The sequence below is a fragment of the Dasypus novemcinctus genome, chromosome 8 (assembly GCF_030445035.2).
Source record: "Dasypus novemcinctus isolate mDasNov1 chromosome 8, mDasNov1.1.hap2, whole genome shotgun sequence".
NCBI lineage: Eukaryota > Metazoa > Chordata > Mammalia > Cingulata > Dasypodidae > Dasypus > Dasypus novemcinctus.
The window spans coordinates 98,457,367-98,474,010 of NC_080680.1; the positions used below are offsets into that span (position 1 = coordinate 98,457,367).

General features: G+C 38.0%; 1 protein-coding gene across 2 annotated transcripts in view; it reads right to left on the bottom strand.

Annotated features, from left to right (window-relative positions):
- Positions 1–654: 654 nt before the first annotated feature.
- The window catches only part of CNTRL (centriolin), a 138,409-nt gene continuing 122,419 nt past the window's right edge, over positions 655–16,644 (bottom strand). For both annotated transcript variants that reach the window (XM_004483561.4, XM_058302462.2), the window contains exons 34-43: positions 12,608–12,765; positions 11,451–11,524; positions 9,779–9,967; positions 9,149–9,374; positions 7,642–7,847; positions 6,558–6,698; positions 4,332–4,601; positions 4,076–4,138; positions 2,652–2,861; positions 655–1,479 (exon numbers count right to left, since the gene is read on the bottom strand). In XM_004483561.4, the coding sequence (XP_004483618.2) occupies positions 1,420–1,479; positions 2,652–2,861; positions 4,076–4,138; positions 4,332–4,601; positions 6,558–6,698; positions 7,642–7,847; positions 9,149–9,374; positions 9,779–9,967; positions 11,451–11,524; positions 12,608–12,765 (1,597 nt within the window). In that variant the 3' untranslated portion in view covers positions 655–1,419. The remainder of the gene's footprint in view (positions 1,480–2,651; positions 2,862–4,075; positions 4,139–4,331; positions 4,602–6,557; positions 6,699–7,641; positions 7,848–9,148; positions 9,375–9,778; positions 9,968–11,450; positions 11,525–12,607; positions 12,766–16,644) is intronic.

The following is a 16,644-nucleotide window of genomic DNA, read 5'->3' on the forward strand; positions in this document are numbered from 1 at the left end:
TAAAACTTACTCATTGTATGTTAATAAACTTTATGTTTTTTATTATCTTTATCATAATTACATTTATTCCATTCCTGGATGATCTCGTTCTAGCCAGACACCACTTTTTAGGAATATAAACTTAGTAGGTGGTAAGGGATTACTGCACTATGTATTATAGTAACCAGGTATACTTGTTAAGGCACTAAAAGCTACCAATGATCCATAAAAGAGATCTTGGGAGTATTTTAAAACCTAATATATTACATGTAGTTTTATAGTTCACTTACCCTTTAGAAATAATTCTATTGCCATACAACTTTAACAGTGGTTTCTATTCTTGTTTTTAAAGAAATAATGTACAGATCATGGAGTTGAGCCCTTATAATAGTTTACAATTATAAAATCTGAATACAGTTGAATTTACCACTAGATCAGAGTCTCCAAAGAACAAAGTTCTACCTTTCCATCTAAGGATATTTTTGGCTGAGGAAAAGTTTTATAATTGTTCCAAATGATGAAATAAACTTAGTGGTAGGTACAACATACTTCAACCTCCAGGAGAAGATGGTAGAACATTTGAAAGACTGCCATTCTCTTGGAATTAAGGTGAAAATTTGGAAGGCTTTACAATTGATTGATCTGTGAAATGAAAAGTGAGATGATAGACCCAAGTTTGTTTTATCTTTTATTTTCATAAGAAAATAGATTTTAAGCAAAATCCAAAAATAACTCTTGACGTTATATAAATGAAGAGAGGCTTTAAGTACACCTTATTTCTTTGTATTGTAGATTTACCAGTTTACAGATTCAAATGTGCAGTTAAAATCAGCAATGGTTTTATAAAAATGTATTCCAAAGATTAAAAAAAACCACAACCCTCAGTCACCTAGGACCTTGGTTTAAATTGTATATATATGTAAGTATTCCCACATGCACACGTGATTCACAAAGACCTTGAAAATGGCATTAATGGTAAAAATGAAATAGACTACAGTGGAATTTCAGCTTCTCAAGGCCCTGGATCTTGCTAAAAACCAAGTGGTATTTCAACTGTGAAGTTATGAGGTAGTAGAGAAGGTATTTTCTCAGATGTATTTATACAAGTTGTACACCTCATCTAGCTGAGCCATTCTTTTCTTACAGTAGAACAAAACGGTAGAAAGATGATACTTGTAATGGTAAAAATGGGTTTTAAATAAACTTAGAGAACTAAATGATCGCATGGTGGCTAAATAAGTAAAATATATATTTGAGCACCTCTCTGGAAAAATCCTTTTTAAGATCAATTGCTGTACAAAATTTTCTAGGAGAAAAGGTTATTTTTCTTCAGGGACTGTTTCTGTATGATAAGCTAGAATTTCAAGATCTTCTCATTGAAAGTGCTAGTTACAAGATCTCTGCAGCATATACCCTGTGAGCAGGAAGCTGGGAATGGCATCAATGTAGGTAACGGTCTGGTGATTCTGATGGCCCTTGTAGAACTTGTCGGAAGGAGCTCTGAAAAGAAGGGATAGAATTAAGCTCAGAAATCAGCCCTCTAACTCCAACCTAGTTCAGGCTTTTATCCCATACAGGCCTGTATTGCTATCTCAGGTTCCTAAATAATTTTAACATTCTCACCCTATCCATCATGTCTCTAACCGTGCCGCTGTTTCTTGCTTGCCTTTAGAGCACCTCAACTCTGGCTGTCTTGAAATGGTAATTGGACTCTTCTTCCACTATGCTGGCCTGTTGCACCTCCAATCTTATCTGTGCCTAGTGCCTCTCAAAATTCTCTACCCTACAGCCCTGTCCTGAGTCTCATGATGGTTTTGGCCTTTACCTGACTTATCCTTTCACAGAAGGTGCTGGGTAATCATATTCAAATCTTGGTTGTGCTGCTAATTAGCTGTGTGACCTTGGAAGTCACTTGCTTTCCCAGAGCCTTTAAAGAAGCAGTTGTCCTTGAATGTTCCTTATGGCTCAACCACAATATACTACTCCGTGGCAAAGGACATAGATTACCCCCTAAGTCTTGGTTTTGCTACTTGTTGTGACAAATGACAAAGTCATTTGTTATTTTACACAATTCCTTTTCTGTAAAAGGGGGTAATTCCTATCTCCCAGGGATGTAAAGATTAAATGAGATAATATATGTAAAATGTATAGTAAGTGCTCCAAAATGGTAGCTATTGTGTCTGACAGTGATACTGTGTTAGGATTTACTTGACTGTGAGTATAGTTCATGTTCCTTCTAAATTAGTTATTAACCTTATTTAAGGCCCATATGGAAACCTTACATAAAATTCAGGTGTTTTTTTTTTTTTTTTAAAGAGGTTTATGGCTTAAAAGGGCCAAGTCTGCATATTGCATTTGCTGAGGAATAATAGTAGGTACAGTTAGATGTCTTTCCTCAAGCCATAGGGAGACTGATTAACTAAACTTGGACTCAGATTAACTCACAGGTCAGCTCTTTATATTGATCGTGCTGTCCAGTCTCCACTTTCAGTCAATTTCCCAAGCCATCAGCTTTTACATCTACCAACCAGCTGGTTCCAGTCTTCCCAGGAACTATGAAAAAATGTCTTTGCTAAAACAAGTTTTCCAGAGGTGTAAAGGTGGCATTTATGTTCTAAATCTAGATTACACAGCCCAAAGCTTTCAAACCTCGTTAAGAGATTTCCTTTTACCTGGCTTTGTCCAAGTTGAGAATCCTCAGCAAGTGAAGACTCCAGCTGAGACACACTGGGTGACAAGGATGTTGAATCTACAGAGGTGCTTGTGACCAATTCCCCTAAAGCGTCAACTTGCCTCCTCAAGCTGTATAAAGTGCCCTCTGTCTGCTGCTTTCCTTTAATTAATACCTCTGCTTGCTTGGACATACAGTGTCGAAGTTGAGCCTGAAAAGTGTTATGATAAAATTTAGGGTTTTACATTGAAGAAATGTACCGTAACTATTACTCAGCTTCATGTTTAACATTTAAAAGGTAAATCTAACTGCCATAAATTAGGAATGGCTGCTTAAAATGCTCTTGTCCTAAAAAAGAAATACTATAGCAGGTGCTAAATAGATATTTTCAGTGCATAAGCTTTTACCATTCTGTCATTAACCCGGCCTTTTCTCAGTCTGTTCTCTCCTTTTGTAATAATGCTTTAAGATTTCTGCGTCCCTTGCCTCCCCCTTTAATTGCTGCCTCATCTCTCTCTTCTGCCATGATTTAGCAGTTTAGTTTATACTTTGTTATTTTCAGTGTCTCCTCACCACTTATTAAATACTCAACCCCAGGCTGCCTTCTGGCTTTCCTCCATGCTGTACCCGTGAAATTATTCTCTCAAAGTCTACAGCAGCACTGCCCCACAAATTTTCTGTAGTGATAGAAGTGTTCTGACATCTCTGTTGTCCAATTCAATGGCTCCTAATCAAATGTGACTATTGAGAACTTGAATCTGACAACTGAGGAAGTGAATTTTTAACTTTACGTAATTTTAATTAAATTTAAGTAGTCATAAGGCTACAGGCTACCCCTGGACGGCATGGATCTCTCCTTTGTACTGCAGCACTGTTCCCTCAGCCCATGCTATTCTCCAAATATGCATCCTGTTCTCTTGTTCTACATTCACTTTCTAGGTGATCTCACATTGCAGCTTCACTCATATTTCAGCCCATATATACTCTTAACTCCTAAATCTTTAGGCAACACATCCCTGAATCCTAGACTTCTATATTTAGCTGCCTGTGGAATGTTCTAAGCCAAATAACTCTTTATCTGATAGTGAAGCCTACTTATCCAGTATTCCTAATCCTTCCCCCAACCTCTAGCCTGTGATCTCCGTATTATCATTGCCTTTTTCTTCTCCCAAATATTTAGGTTCTATCAGTTTTAATTAGGGCAAGGAACACTAGATTTAACACCAGATAAAGTGGTTATGAATACTGACCCTGCCATTTACTAATGCCAACTTCTCTGATCATAACCATATAATCTATATACTGCATTGAATGCTGAAATGGAGTGAATGTGAGAGCACTGTATGTCAATGTAAGGAATTTCCCTCTCTCTCCCCAGTGTGCCCAGCATTTCATACTGTATTTTTGTTTTTTTAAAAGGGCAACCTTGAGTCGATCTTCACGGTGACGCAGTTTCTCTCGGAGTGCTTCTCCACGCCAGTGTTCGTCCTTTTTCATAGCAAAAAGGGAGACGTCAATGAGTCACTAAATACACTCTCATGAACTAACCAGTCTTTTTTCCCTCTCCCTCACCACCTCTAAATCTGTTGTTTAGCTTATCTGGGGGAGGGTGGAAACCAGTCTTCTAAAAGCCAAAATTATCTTTCTATGAACTCCAGGGAAGAGCAGGATCAACCCTTACCATTATGTGTACTTGGGGAAAGTTCAGTTTTTCTTCAAAAGGTGTTGGTCTCTCATTCATGGTGAATGGAAAATTCTCTTTCAAGCTTTCCAATTCTCCCAGGTTTTCATTTCTTTCAAAAATAGCTTCCAAATCTGCTGGTAGCTCTGGAAGAAACTGGTTGAGATTCTTAAGGCTGGTTCTGATTTCATTTTTCACCTCAGATTTAAGTGTCCTCATTGCTTCACTGATTTCCATTTGTCTTTTCTCCAAATCTTTTTGGTTTGCCATCTAAAGAGTGAGAGAATCAAATAGTAAATCCCATTATGTAAAGTTTTGAGACTTGGAATTGAGCTCTTTAATGCATTATTATTTAGAGATGTACAAATGTCAACTACTGTGATTATTAGAACTGTAAAAACTTGGAAATTTTCAAATACCCAAGTATCTTTAAGTTACCAGGTAAATGATTTTAATGTCATTTCAACTGGAGTAACTTTTGCATAATGTTTCTTGAAGATGTATTACTCTACAGAAGTCAATCTCTTTAGAGTTTAGAGCTGGATTCCAATCTCATTTCCAGTAAACATCACCAGTATAACTTATGACAATTTAGCTAACTTCTGAACCTCTATTACCTAATTTATACATGGAAATATCTCTCTTTCAGAAATGTAAGAACTAAATGAGAATTCACATGAAATACCTAGTGGTATCCAATAAACGGCAACTACAATGACTAAACTGCCAATGAAAAAAAGGAATATTTACTGAAACAAGTGATCTAGATTCTCTGTAAATGTTAATGCTGTAAGGGGCGTTAGAAACAATCTGGTCAAGTACTTTCATTTTATAAATGAAAAATCTAGTGGCTTGGACAGTCTAGAGGTTTTCTAAAATGTTATAGGTTGAGGTTGTATTTAATACCTGAGACTATGTGACCCATCCCGTAAAAAGCAAAGGTATTAGACTCATACTTATTGCCAATGGCCCCACCAAGTTTGCAGAAGCATCTAGAACCACTAACTGCTTGGAGACATTAAATCTTTTTTTTTTTTTTTTTTTTTTTAATTTTTTTAACCAAAGGGTATGTGCAGGACCAGGGAGGCACAGATGAAACTGGAATAGCCATGTGGCATGGTACCAAAGGACAAAATGTAGCAGGGCCACAGCAGCCCAACTAGAGTTCAGGAGTGGCCCAGATGTGTCTAGGATTAGAGATTTTACCATTCCAAATCTGCACTGGTTTTACATACTCATTCTGGTTATATTAGATATATCAAAGGTTTCCCTGGAGCCATTTTCTCCTGCCTGGAGGTTTGGTACTTGTAGACTTGTATTTGACATAAAATAGGCCTTTGGGCCATGATACAATTCTATGTTGAAGTATTAGATCATTTTTCTTTCAAAAATTAACCTAAAAAATTCATTGAAAAGTATTCAGAAAAGTTTGGTGGTTCCTCAAAAAGTTAAACACAGAATTACTACATGAGCCAGCACTTCCACTTTTTGGCATATACTCCAAAGAACTGAAAGCAGGGATACAAACAGATTTTTGTATACCAATGTTCACAGCAGCATTATGCACACTGGCCAAAAGGTAGAAGCAATCCAAGATGAATAAACAAAATGTGGTATTTACATACAGTGCAATATTACTCAGCTGTAAAAAGGAATGAAGTTCTGATAACATGCTACAACGTGGATGTACCTTGAAAATATCATGTTGAGTAAAGTAAGATAAAAAGACATGTTTATGATTCACTTATATTAAATACCTGGAATATGTACATTCATAGAGACAGCAAAGTACAGGTTACTGGAGCTGAAGTGGGGAGGGGGAACTGGGGAGTTAATATCTAATAGGTACAGTGTTTCTATTTGGGGGTGATGCGAAAGTTTTGGTAATGGGTGGTGGTTATAGTAGCACAACATTGTGAATCTGAATTGTATACTTAGAAGTGATTAAAATGGGAAATTTTATGTTGTATATAAGCACAATAAAATATTTTTAAAGAAAAGTATTTTGACAAAAACTTTTTTTTGTGAAGTACATTTCTAAATTTTAAAACTAGAAAAATAGACTCAACTTGAACATTCTTAAAATCAGCTTTTCACACCTTCCACAAAGCAGTACATCTCTTAAAAGTGTTATTAAAAACCATAAAATGTCTGAGTCCTGTGGGGAATGAGGGTGCTTACTGAGTCTTTTTTTGTCCCTTCATTGGGGCGCCCAGACACACATACCTGCTTCTTGAGCTCCGTGTACTCATGCTGCATCTGGTGCAGCTCCTTCATCAGGCGCTTGGCCCGTTCATGGTTATCCTGGGCCACCTGCTCAATTGTAGCCATTTCCTTCTGCATGCAGCTGTTTTCTTGTTTTTGTTCCTGGTATAACAGTAAAGAAGGAAGAAAATGACTCAGGTCCAGTATGTGGAGGTGTGGGTTGCTGGCTGACACACTCCTAGCTATCTAACTTCACTAGCCTCAGCTTCTCTAGCTATGAAATGGGATAACCCTACCTGTCGTCCTTGTCCTGGAAGAAAATTTGGGTCGGACTTTGTTGGCCCAACGTCTAAATCCCATTTGCAGTATTACCTTTGATAACAGGTTACTTCTCCCTTTCTGAATGTCCATTAATTGTCTTTAAAATGGGAACAATGTTACCTATCATCATTGGGTTATTGGGAGGATTAAAATGTAGACATCTATATACTATATAATCCCCTTGCCTATCACTAGTTCTAACATCACCCTTTGGGAAACACTCATGTTTGTAAAGTGCCTTTTCCATAATAGGGCTTCATTAATTCCTCCAGGGGTGTTGGAGAAATTTGCTCCTTTGACATCCCCCCTGTTGAGAACTCATTTGAATATCACCTCCAAAAATTTATTTCAGGGATAAAAGCATGGTAAATTGAGTGAGTATCCTGAGTTTAGGATAATGATTGATTAATGCTGAACAAAAAGGGCAGGATGAGAAAAAAGCGTGAGCACTGACTGCAGCTGTGTAAAAATGTCTGCAGTAGCTCTCTCCAAGACCCTCCGCCTTGCCCCACAGTTGAATGTAAGCAGAGGCTTGCAAGCAGAGAATGCTCTCTACTTTGTGCTGACACTGTGAGACATGGGGCTTCTCTGAGGCTGCAGCCTAGTGTCAGGAAATGACCACAGCTTAAAGTGCAGATTATGGGTAAAATACACCAATAACAGTAGTTGGGTTAAGTGTTGGTTCATGGGTAAATTCTTTACCTCTACATTGAGGCAGTGTTTTAGTTTAAAAACTTTAATGCATTATTACCTCATAAAAACTGCCAGGGGAGCAGGTACTCACAAGAAGATTTTTCTCTAGCTGGCTTCGCTGAGTCTTAAGTGCTTCCTTTAGGCTGGCAACCTGCTTCTCGGCTTTCTTTCTTTCTGTCAAGAACTGGTTCCGCAGGAGGCTGAAGTCTGCCCTCATACAGTCCGTCTCTTTCTGGAGAGCCAGAAGTTCATTTGACTTTTCCATTAATTGCTGATCCCGTTCTGAAAGCTGCCGTTCTGAAATGAACGGTTTCATTTAGTAAGTTTGGCCAGAGGCCCTGGGCTGTGGGCAGATTACATAAGGGTAACATGCCACCCACTCAGGCACTTTACTCCGTAACTACATCTTCCACATCCACCCTGACCCACACCAGAGGGCTGGATAAAGGCACAGATAAAGGTGCCTTTTGAAGTAATTGTTTACTGGAGTGTCTGAGTCCAAAGTGACAACTATTATCTTCCCTTTCAAGTCTGAGAACAAAGAGTTAACACACCACCAATTTCTGAGGTGCAGGGGTACACGAAACAGACTGCTGAAATGTTCTTTATAAACCTTATTTTAACAGAGAGAGGCACAGGTGTACTTCCTTCATAGGAGGCAGTTCAGTGGAAAGAACACAGGATTTGGAGTCTGACCCTATGGCATGAGCCCCATTTTATAGATGAGGAACCCATCTTCTGGTGTTCAATGAGAATTATGTATGCAAAGACATGGTACATAGTGAGTATTCAATAAATAACATTTATAAATAATTAAAATGGATTTTTCTAATCACCTTATTAGAAGTAACACCTCGCCCAGACCGCACTTTTCAACATCTCTTCCATGATCAAACTCTACTCTGCATATTTGTTAAGTTTCATTGTCATAAGACATGACTGGGTTTGGGTTTATCAAGAGTTCTTAGGGAAAGAGGATCCCTAAGGCCACTGAGCTCATTAGGAGTGACAACAGCATTTTCTGAACATAATAAACCCTGCAGCTTAAGAAAGGCAAAGAGTATTGGTGTGAGAACAATGTTAACCCTGGATTCCCATGTCAACTTCACTTATATATCATTCAAGAGAGAGCAAACTAACCCAAAGGCAAATAACTGTATTTTGATACCAATTGCTATGTCAAATTTGGATAGAAGTAGGATTGTTAGTATTATTTGACTTATTGAGAAGAAATGAATCATTGTTCCCAAAGCTCATATATCATGTACTTCATAGAAAGCCTTTAGAGTATCTTTTGGCACTGCTTTACCTTAATGTTCCATTTTCTTGAAGAAGGCAAAACAATAAAGTAAAAAGACTTAAGAATCAAACAATCCCCAGGATCAAATTCCATCTCCATAAAGATACAAATTTCCTCTGTCTCTCTGAGTCTGTTTCCTCATCTCACAGGGTTATGAGGATCAAATGAGGTCCCACATTTCCTGCTTTGCTTTTCCTGCCTCCTTTCTGGGTTCTGGCTGGGGCCTGGGTCTCCTTTACATAGTTACAAGACAACCAGGAGGGCCCTCAACATCAGAGCAATGTTCCAGAGTACGTACTGGTTTGGGAAAGGGTCTTCTCCAGGGTTTCACTCCACCTCTCCTCTTCCTGCAGACTCTTGACACGCTCTTCAGCCACCAGCACTTTTGTGGCCACTTGATCCAGTTTGCTTTTCTGCTCCGTTAATTCTTTTTCCAGCTGGTGTTGCTCCTCCTTCAGTGTCAGTTTACTGGCTTCTAATTTTTCTTCTTCACTTTTTCTCTCTTTCTGGAGTCTCTGAAACATCTTAATAGAGAACAACCTTAGTTAATCATAAAATAATAATGTCTCAGATGAAGGAAACTTCATGGACATAAGAAAGATTTCAGTTCAATAGGAAACACGAAAAAGACAGAGTGAGGTCTCTTTACAAAGGTGGAGATTAAGCAGGGACTGAAACACTGAAACACTGTTTGGCTAGCAAGCTGAGGAGGGGACTCCAGCAGCAAATGGCATTAAGGGTCTTTATAGAACCAATGGTCTATAAGCATTAACACCGAGAGATTCGAACAGTTAGAATAAAATCCACTCTGCTTACACAGGGGAGTTAAGGGGAGACTAGTCCCATGGGAGATACCTCTTAGCAGTTTTAAAAAGGTCACACCGGTAGCAAAAGCTTCCCTTTATATAAAACCATAATTGTGTAGTACCATTTCTTGTTGGACTAGTTGGAGCTTGTTTTTTTCCATTTCATTCTGAAGGACTTGCAGTTGTTGCTGTTTTGTTTCTCCTTCTTTTTGACAGTCTTCAGCCTTTTTTATCTGTTCACTAATGTCCTTCTGGAGCCGGGTCTGTTCAATAAGCAGAACATCCCGACGCTTGGTGGTATGAAGCAGATCCTTTAGGTGAAAGAACAGATTGCAACTACTCACAAAGCCAACTTTACTACCAGTGGTTAATGCCAACCCAGTATCTACTAAGTCTGATAAAACGAGAATCTTAAAAGTTTCATATCCTTTATTATCCCAATAAACTTGTAGAAAGGTATCTAGAACTCTAATTATTGTCATTCCTCCTTTTAATGTCTAAAAAATGATGACAAAAGATGTCAGAAGCACGTGACCTTAGGCAAGAGATTCACTCTGAGCTTTAGTTGCCTGATCACTAAAAGGGGAATAAACAACACTCACCTCACAGGATTGTTGAGGGGATTAAGAAAAAATGTAAGGTATAACTGCTTCTGAAAATGAACCTAAAATCATGGTTTTGTTACTATTTAAAATATTTACAGAGCTTAAAAAATACTTTTTTCTTCAAGGAACCCAAATCAAGTGTTTTTGTAAAAGTTACCATATTTCTAACAACATAAACATATTCATAAGAATATTGGTAAGACTTTTAAGATAGAATTACTTTGATTATGAGAAGGGGATGTGGCTCAACTGATAGAGCATCTGCCTACTAAATGGAAGGTCCAGGGTTCAGTACCCAGGGCCTCCTGGCCTGTGTGGTGAGCTTGTCCACGTGCAGTGCTGCTGTACACAAGGAGTGCTGTGTCACGCAGGGGCGTCCCCTATATAGGGGTCCCCCATGTACAAGGAGTGCACCCCGCAAGGAGAGCCACCCCACATGAAAAAAGCTCAGCCCGCCCAGGAGTGGTGTATACACGGAGAGCTGACCCAGCAAGATGACGCAACAAAAAGAGACACAGTTTCCTGGTGCTGCCTGACAAGAATGTAAGCAGACATAGAAGAACACACAGTGAATAGACACAGAGAGCAGACAATGGGGGAAGGGAGAATAAAAATAAATCTTAAAAAAAAAAAAGTTTTATACATCCTAGAAACATAGAATCCTAAAGGTAGAGGGAAGAGCATCTAATTCAACCCCTAATTTACATAGAGGAAACTGAAACCTACAACTTGCTTGAGGTTCTTTCAAAGTCAACATTATAGCACTATTATCACAGGAAAACACCAAATTACCTTTAAAAAGATCATCAGTACAAAGGCCAAGAATCCTCTCTAGTCAACATCTGACAAGACAGGGCTCAGATTTGGAGTACTTGCTTGTGGCAAGAATCAGAGAAGGTCCATCTGGTTCTTGAAGCCTCAGAGGACCTGCTCCAAGGAATCAGGCGCTGTTCTAGTCACCACTCCCCTTACTAGCTTTGAGTTAAACTTTGAATCGAGAGTTCTAGTGTTAAAATAAATTTTCCCTTAGCACCAAACTTTTTATTTATACGATGTATATGTTGTATAAATGGACCTATGGGACCTGCTGGTGTGAAAAGAAGCCAGACTACTTGATATTTTTGTTATGTTAACCAATCATCTGCATGCTTTCAGGATAATACTATATGAGTACATTTGTTAAGCTTACCTGTTCAGCTAGATTCAAATGGTCTTGGACATTGCCAAGTTCCTCCTGTAGTGTGTTTACTTCTTCTCGTTTTTCTACAGAAATGAAATTTTAATAAAATAAGAAACATTTATATATGCATTTTCCAGATTCTCATCAGCCCCCAAAAAAGTAAAGTGGAAAAAATTTAACTTTTTTCTCTTAAATGTATGATTGTTCCACACTATCTTATTAAAGACCAAAAGACAGAGTTACATGCACAACCTAGTTCTGGACTTGGAGCCCAGGCTTTTAAAGACTTACATGTTTAAAACCTCACAATAAATTTTTTTTAAAGATAACTAGGGTTGATGAGGTATATGATTTTTATAAAGGTATCTTCTAACTATTTTAAAGGTAAACTCGTACAACCTTCTAGGAAGATGACTTGGGAATGAATTTTATGTGTATCTCAGGATCCTGATTTTGACTTTGTGTAACTTTGAGTGAGTCACTTCTCACTTGAGCAAGACACATTTGTAAATGGGTGAAACAGCAGTTTCTGCATCATAAAAGTGTTATGAGGATTAAATGAGAAAATGCACATAAAACACTGAGCATCATGCCTAAGACACAGTAAAAGCTCAACAAGTATATTTTTGGCTAGAATTACTTATGAATAATTCCTAAGTAAATAATTGTGAATATTAATAAAGATTTGGTAATAAAGATGTTACTTGTGTCTTTGTTTTCAAAATTTTATATATACAGATATACATTTTATATATACACATATACATATACATTTTATATATACACATATACATTTCCCTGGAGGGACAGTCATCAAACTGTTATTAGGAATTACCTGTGAGGACAATAGTAATTTTTGTTTTTATCTTTTTGCAATGTTTTAGAATTTCTAAGAACATGAATTGCTTTTTTAAATAGCTTTATTGAGATACAATTCACATACCATGTATTTCACCCTGATTTAGAGTGTACAGTTCAATGACTTTCAGTATATTCAGAGTTGTGTAACCATCTTCACAATCTAATTTTAGAACAATTTGTCACTTCTAAAAGAAACCCCATGTCCTATTAGCATGACTTACTTCTGTAATAAGAAAAATCAAACAATTAAAAAAAGAATCTAACATAGCAAAAACTCCCATCACTTCTGTTCTGCTGCTTCATACCTTGTAGCTGTTGCTGCATTGTTGAAATGTCTTTATGCAGTGAGAGTTTGTCTGTGTTTAGTTGGTCTAGTTCCTTCTGCAATTTTCTGACATTTAACTCCAACTTTTCTAAGTTCGACTGTTCCATTTTGGTCTTCTCTTCTGTGGCTGCTAAAACCCTACCAGAAAATCGCAGAGAATAAACTGTCAAATAAAAAATTGTTCTAGCACACACAAGACATTACTGAGGAACAGTGTTACGCTTTAATAATGTACAGTTATATAAAGTTTTCTATTGGCTTTGTAACAGATGATTTTTCAGAGACTCATTAAACGAAGTTTTATAAATGCTACGGCTATAAACATGGATAGTATTCAGAATTCCCAAAATCTGAGTGATAAAAATGGATTTCTAACTTACGGTAATTGAAAAAGCAGGAAACAAAACCATATGTGCAGTAGGATCATGCTTATAAGTCATGCATAACTGTGTATTCTTTTACATAAGTGGAACTATGCAGTACGTACTTGTTTTGTCTGCCTTCTTTCACATAGCATAATTGAGACTGACCCATTTTGCTCCATGTATCAGTACTCGATTTTCTTTATATTATTGAATAATATTTCATGGTATGGGTGTACCAAAATTTGTCCTGTCATTAGATGAAAGACATTTGGGTTGTGTCCAGTTTTTGGCTGTTACTGAAGCTGCTATGCACATGAGAGTCTTTGTATGGATATATGCTTTAATTTCTCTTGAGTAAATACTAGGAGTGGAATAGCCAGATATTATGGTAGGTAATGTTTAAAATTTTAAGTAACTGCCAAGGTATTTTTCAAAGTGGCTGTACCGTTTGACATTCCCCAAAAGTGTATAAAAGTTCTTCACTAAAACTTGATATGATCTTTAATTTCATCCATTCTAATAGGTGTGTAGTGATATCACATTGTGGTTTTAATTTATATTTCCCTAATGATTAATAGTGATAAGCATCATATACGCTTATTTACCATTCATATATCTTCATTGGTGGAGTGTCTGTGCAAGTCTATTGCCCATTTTTGAACTGGATTATTTGTTTTCTTACTATTGAGATTTGAGCCAATATATTTTCTGGACACAACCCCTTTATCAGATACATGGTTGCCAATATTTTCTCCCAGTCTATGACTTGTGTTTTCATTATCTTAACGGTGTCTTTTGAGAAGAAGTTTTAATTTTGATGAAGTCCAGTATCATCTATCTGTTCCTTTATGGATTATGCTTTTGGTGTGATATAAGAAATTTTTGCTAAGCCTAAAGTCACAGAGTTTTATCCTACACGTTTTATATTTAGATTTTTGCATTTATGCTTATGGTCTATCTTCAGTTAATTTTTGTCTGTGCTGTGAGTTAGGGCTCGAGGTTCATTGTTTTGGTTATGGATATTCAATTGTTCCAGCAATGTTCCAGGCACTGAAAAAAAAATGTCTTTGCATCTTTGTCAAAAGTCAGTTGTCTATATGTGTGTGGGCTTATTTCTGGATTCTCTATTCTGTTCCATTGATCTTGTGTATCTTTACACACCAGTGCCACATTGTTTTGATAACTATAGCTTTATAATAGGTTTGAAAACAGAAAGTGTTAGTCATAAATTGTTGTTCTTCTCTTACAAAGTTCTTTCAATGTCATATCTAAAAAAATTTAAATTTTACTCCTAGGTCCACTGTATTCCCTGTGACTCTTACAATCAGATAGTCTATTTCTAAAAGGAGAAAAAGAGAAAAAAAAGCCTGCTGGGATTTTGACTGGGTTTGTCTTGAATCTATACTTCAATTTAGGGAAAACTAACAATCTTAACAATTTTGAATCTTCTAACTTACAAATCAGATATATGTCTCCATTTATTTCTATATTCTAGTATGTATTCTTCTATTAAACAAACCATAAGAGCTTATAACCAAGCATACTTTGGGAGGAAAACACATACAAATTAAAATAAAAGGACATTTGCTTGGATCTCTGGAGTATGACAGAGACTGGAGAAAGATTCCACAAACATCTAGACCCTCCAGTCCAGTTCCCCCCACAGCCCCCACTCAGTCTCACATAGCTTGGAAGTAGCACAGAGATGAGAGCATCCTCCTGCCATGCATGTAGAATATAGAGCCACTCATAGCAGAGAGTTAGATCCCCATGCACATTCAGGCTCAGGGACCCCAAACCACAGAGACCCAAGGTGGAACACAAGTGGCTTAGGAGTGCTGCATACAAAAGTGCTCCCAGGAAAAGAGAACACAGCAGAACTGTTGGCAAGAGATGGATATACTTAATCCAGTCTCTTTGCTAGACCAATTAAACACAAAACGGATCTTTCCGGATTGAACTATCTGGTTGCCCAGGGAAGAAACTGGAACTGCTATAAAACAGGATGGGCCCCCGAAATGAAAAGTATAATGAAAAGGGGACACTGAGTGAGGGAGAGAATTTAAACAAATCATAGGAACTGGGGAGAAATTTCGGCACAGAAACAAACAGAATAGATCAAGATTCCTGAAAAAGGAAGAGTGAAAAAGCTTTCTCCTAGAGGTGAAACAACTGCACAAAAAAAAGGAAATTTAAAAAATTGTACTGCATATCCAGGGCAAGAATCACATACAAAAGAGCTGAGAAAATCGAAACAGTTAAACACAGGTTACTGTGTCCTGGATAAGTTGGACCAAGCCCCAAAGAGGAGCCTTAAAACAAAGCCAATCTACAATAAACACAAGATAAGAGGGAGAAACTGACCTTCAGAGTTAACACATGAAAATAATCAGATGTCCAGACATCAGCAAAAAATTACAAGCTATACTAAGAAAGAGGAAAATGTGGCTCAATCAAGGGAACAAATTAAAACCTCAGAGGTGACTCCAAATTTGGAACAACTAATCAAAGAAGTTCAAACAAATCTCTTAAATCAATTCAAGAAGATGAAGGAAAATAAGGATACAATGAAACTAAAGGTGGATACAGAGCTAAAGGATATTAAGAAGGGCGGCGGACTTGGCCCAGTGGTTAGGGTGTCCGTCTACCACATGGGAGGTCCACAGTTCAAACCCCAGGCCTCCTTGACCTGTGTGGAGCTGGCCCATGCGCAGTGCTGAGCAGGCAAGGAGTGCCCTGCCACGCAGGGAGGGGAGCCCCACGCGCAAGGAGTGCGCCCCATAAGGAGAGCCGCCCAGCACGAAAGAAAGTGCAGCCTGCCCAGGAATGGTGCCACACACACGGAGAGCTGACAGAACAAGATGACGCAACAAAAAGAAACACAGATTCCCATGCCCATGCCGCTGACAACAACAGAAGCAGACAAAGAAGATGCAGCAAATAGACCCAGAGAACAGACCCTGGGGTGGGGTGGAGGGGGGAAGGGGAGAGAAATAAATAAATAAATCTTAAAAAAAAAAGAAAAGGATATTAAGAAGACAGAGTGGATGTAGCTCAAGTGGTTGAGTGCCTGCTTCCAATGAGCAAGGCCCCAGGTTTGATCCCTGGCATCTCCTAAAAAACCAAACCTCTCATTGGGGAGTGGATGTAGCTCAAGGACTGAGCACCTGCTTCCCATGTATGAGGTCTTGGATTCAATCCCAGTACCTCCTAAAATATATATACACACACATACACACCAAGGGAGCAGATGTGGCTCAAGCAGTTGGGTGCCTGCTTCCCACATGAGAGGTCCGGATTCAGTCCCCAGTGCCTCCTAAGGAAAACAGAAACAAACAGCGAGCCAAAAAAACAAAACAAAACAAAAACACCCAGGAAGCTGATGTGGCTCAGTGATTGAGTGCCAGTTTCCCACATAAAAGGTTCATTCCCTGGCCCAGGGCCACAAAAAAAAAAAAAAAAAAAGACAAGGTGTGACAAAAAGAAGAATTCAAAAGTTCAAAAAGAAGCATAACAGAAATTATGGGGATGAAAGGTACAATAACAGCGATTAAAAATACACTAGAGGCATACAACAGCAGATCTGAATAGGCAGAAGAAAGAATCAGTGAATATGAAGACAGGACAATCAATATCATACAGTCAGAAGAAC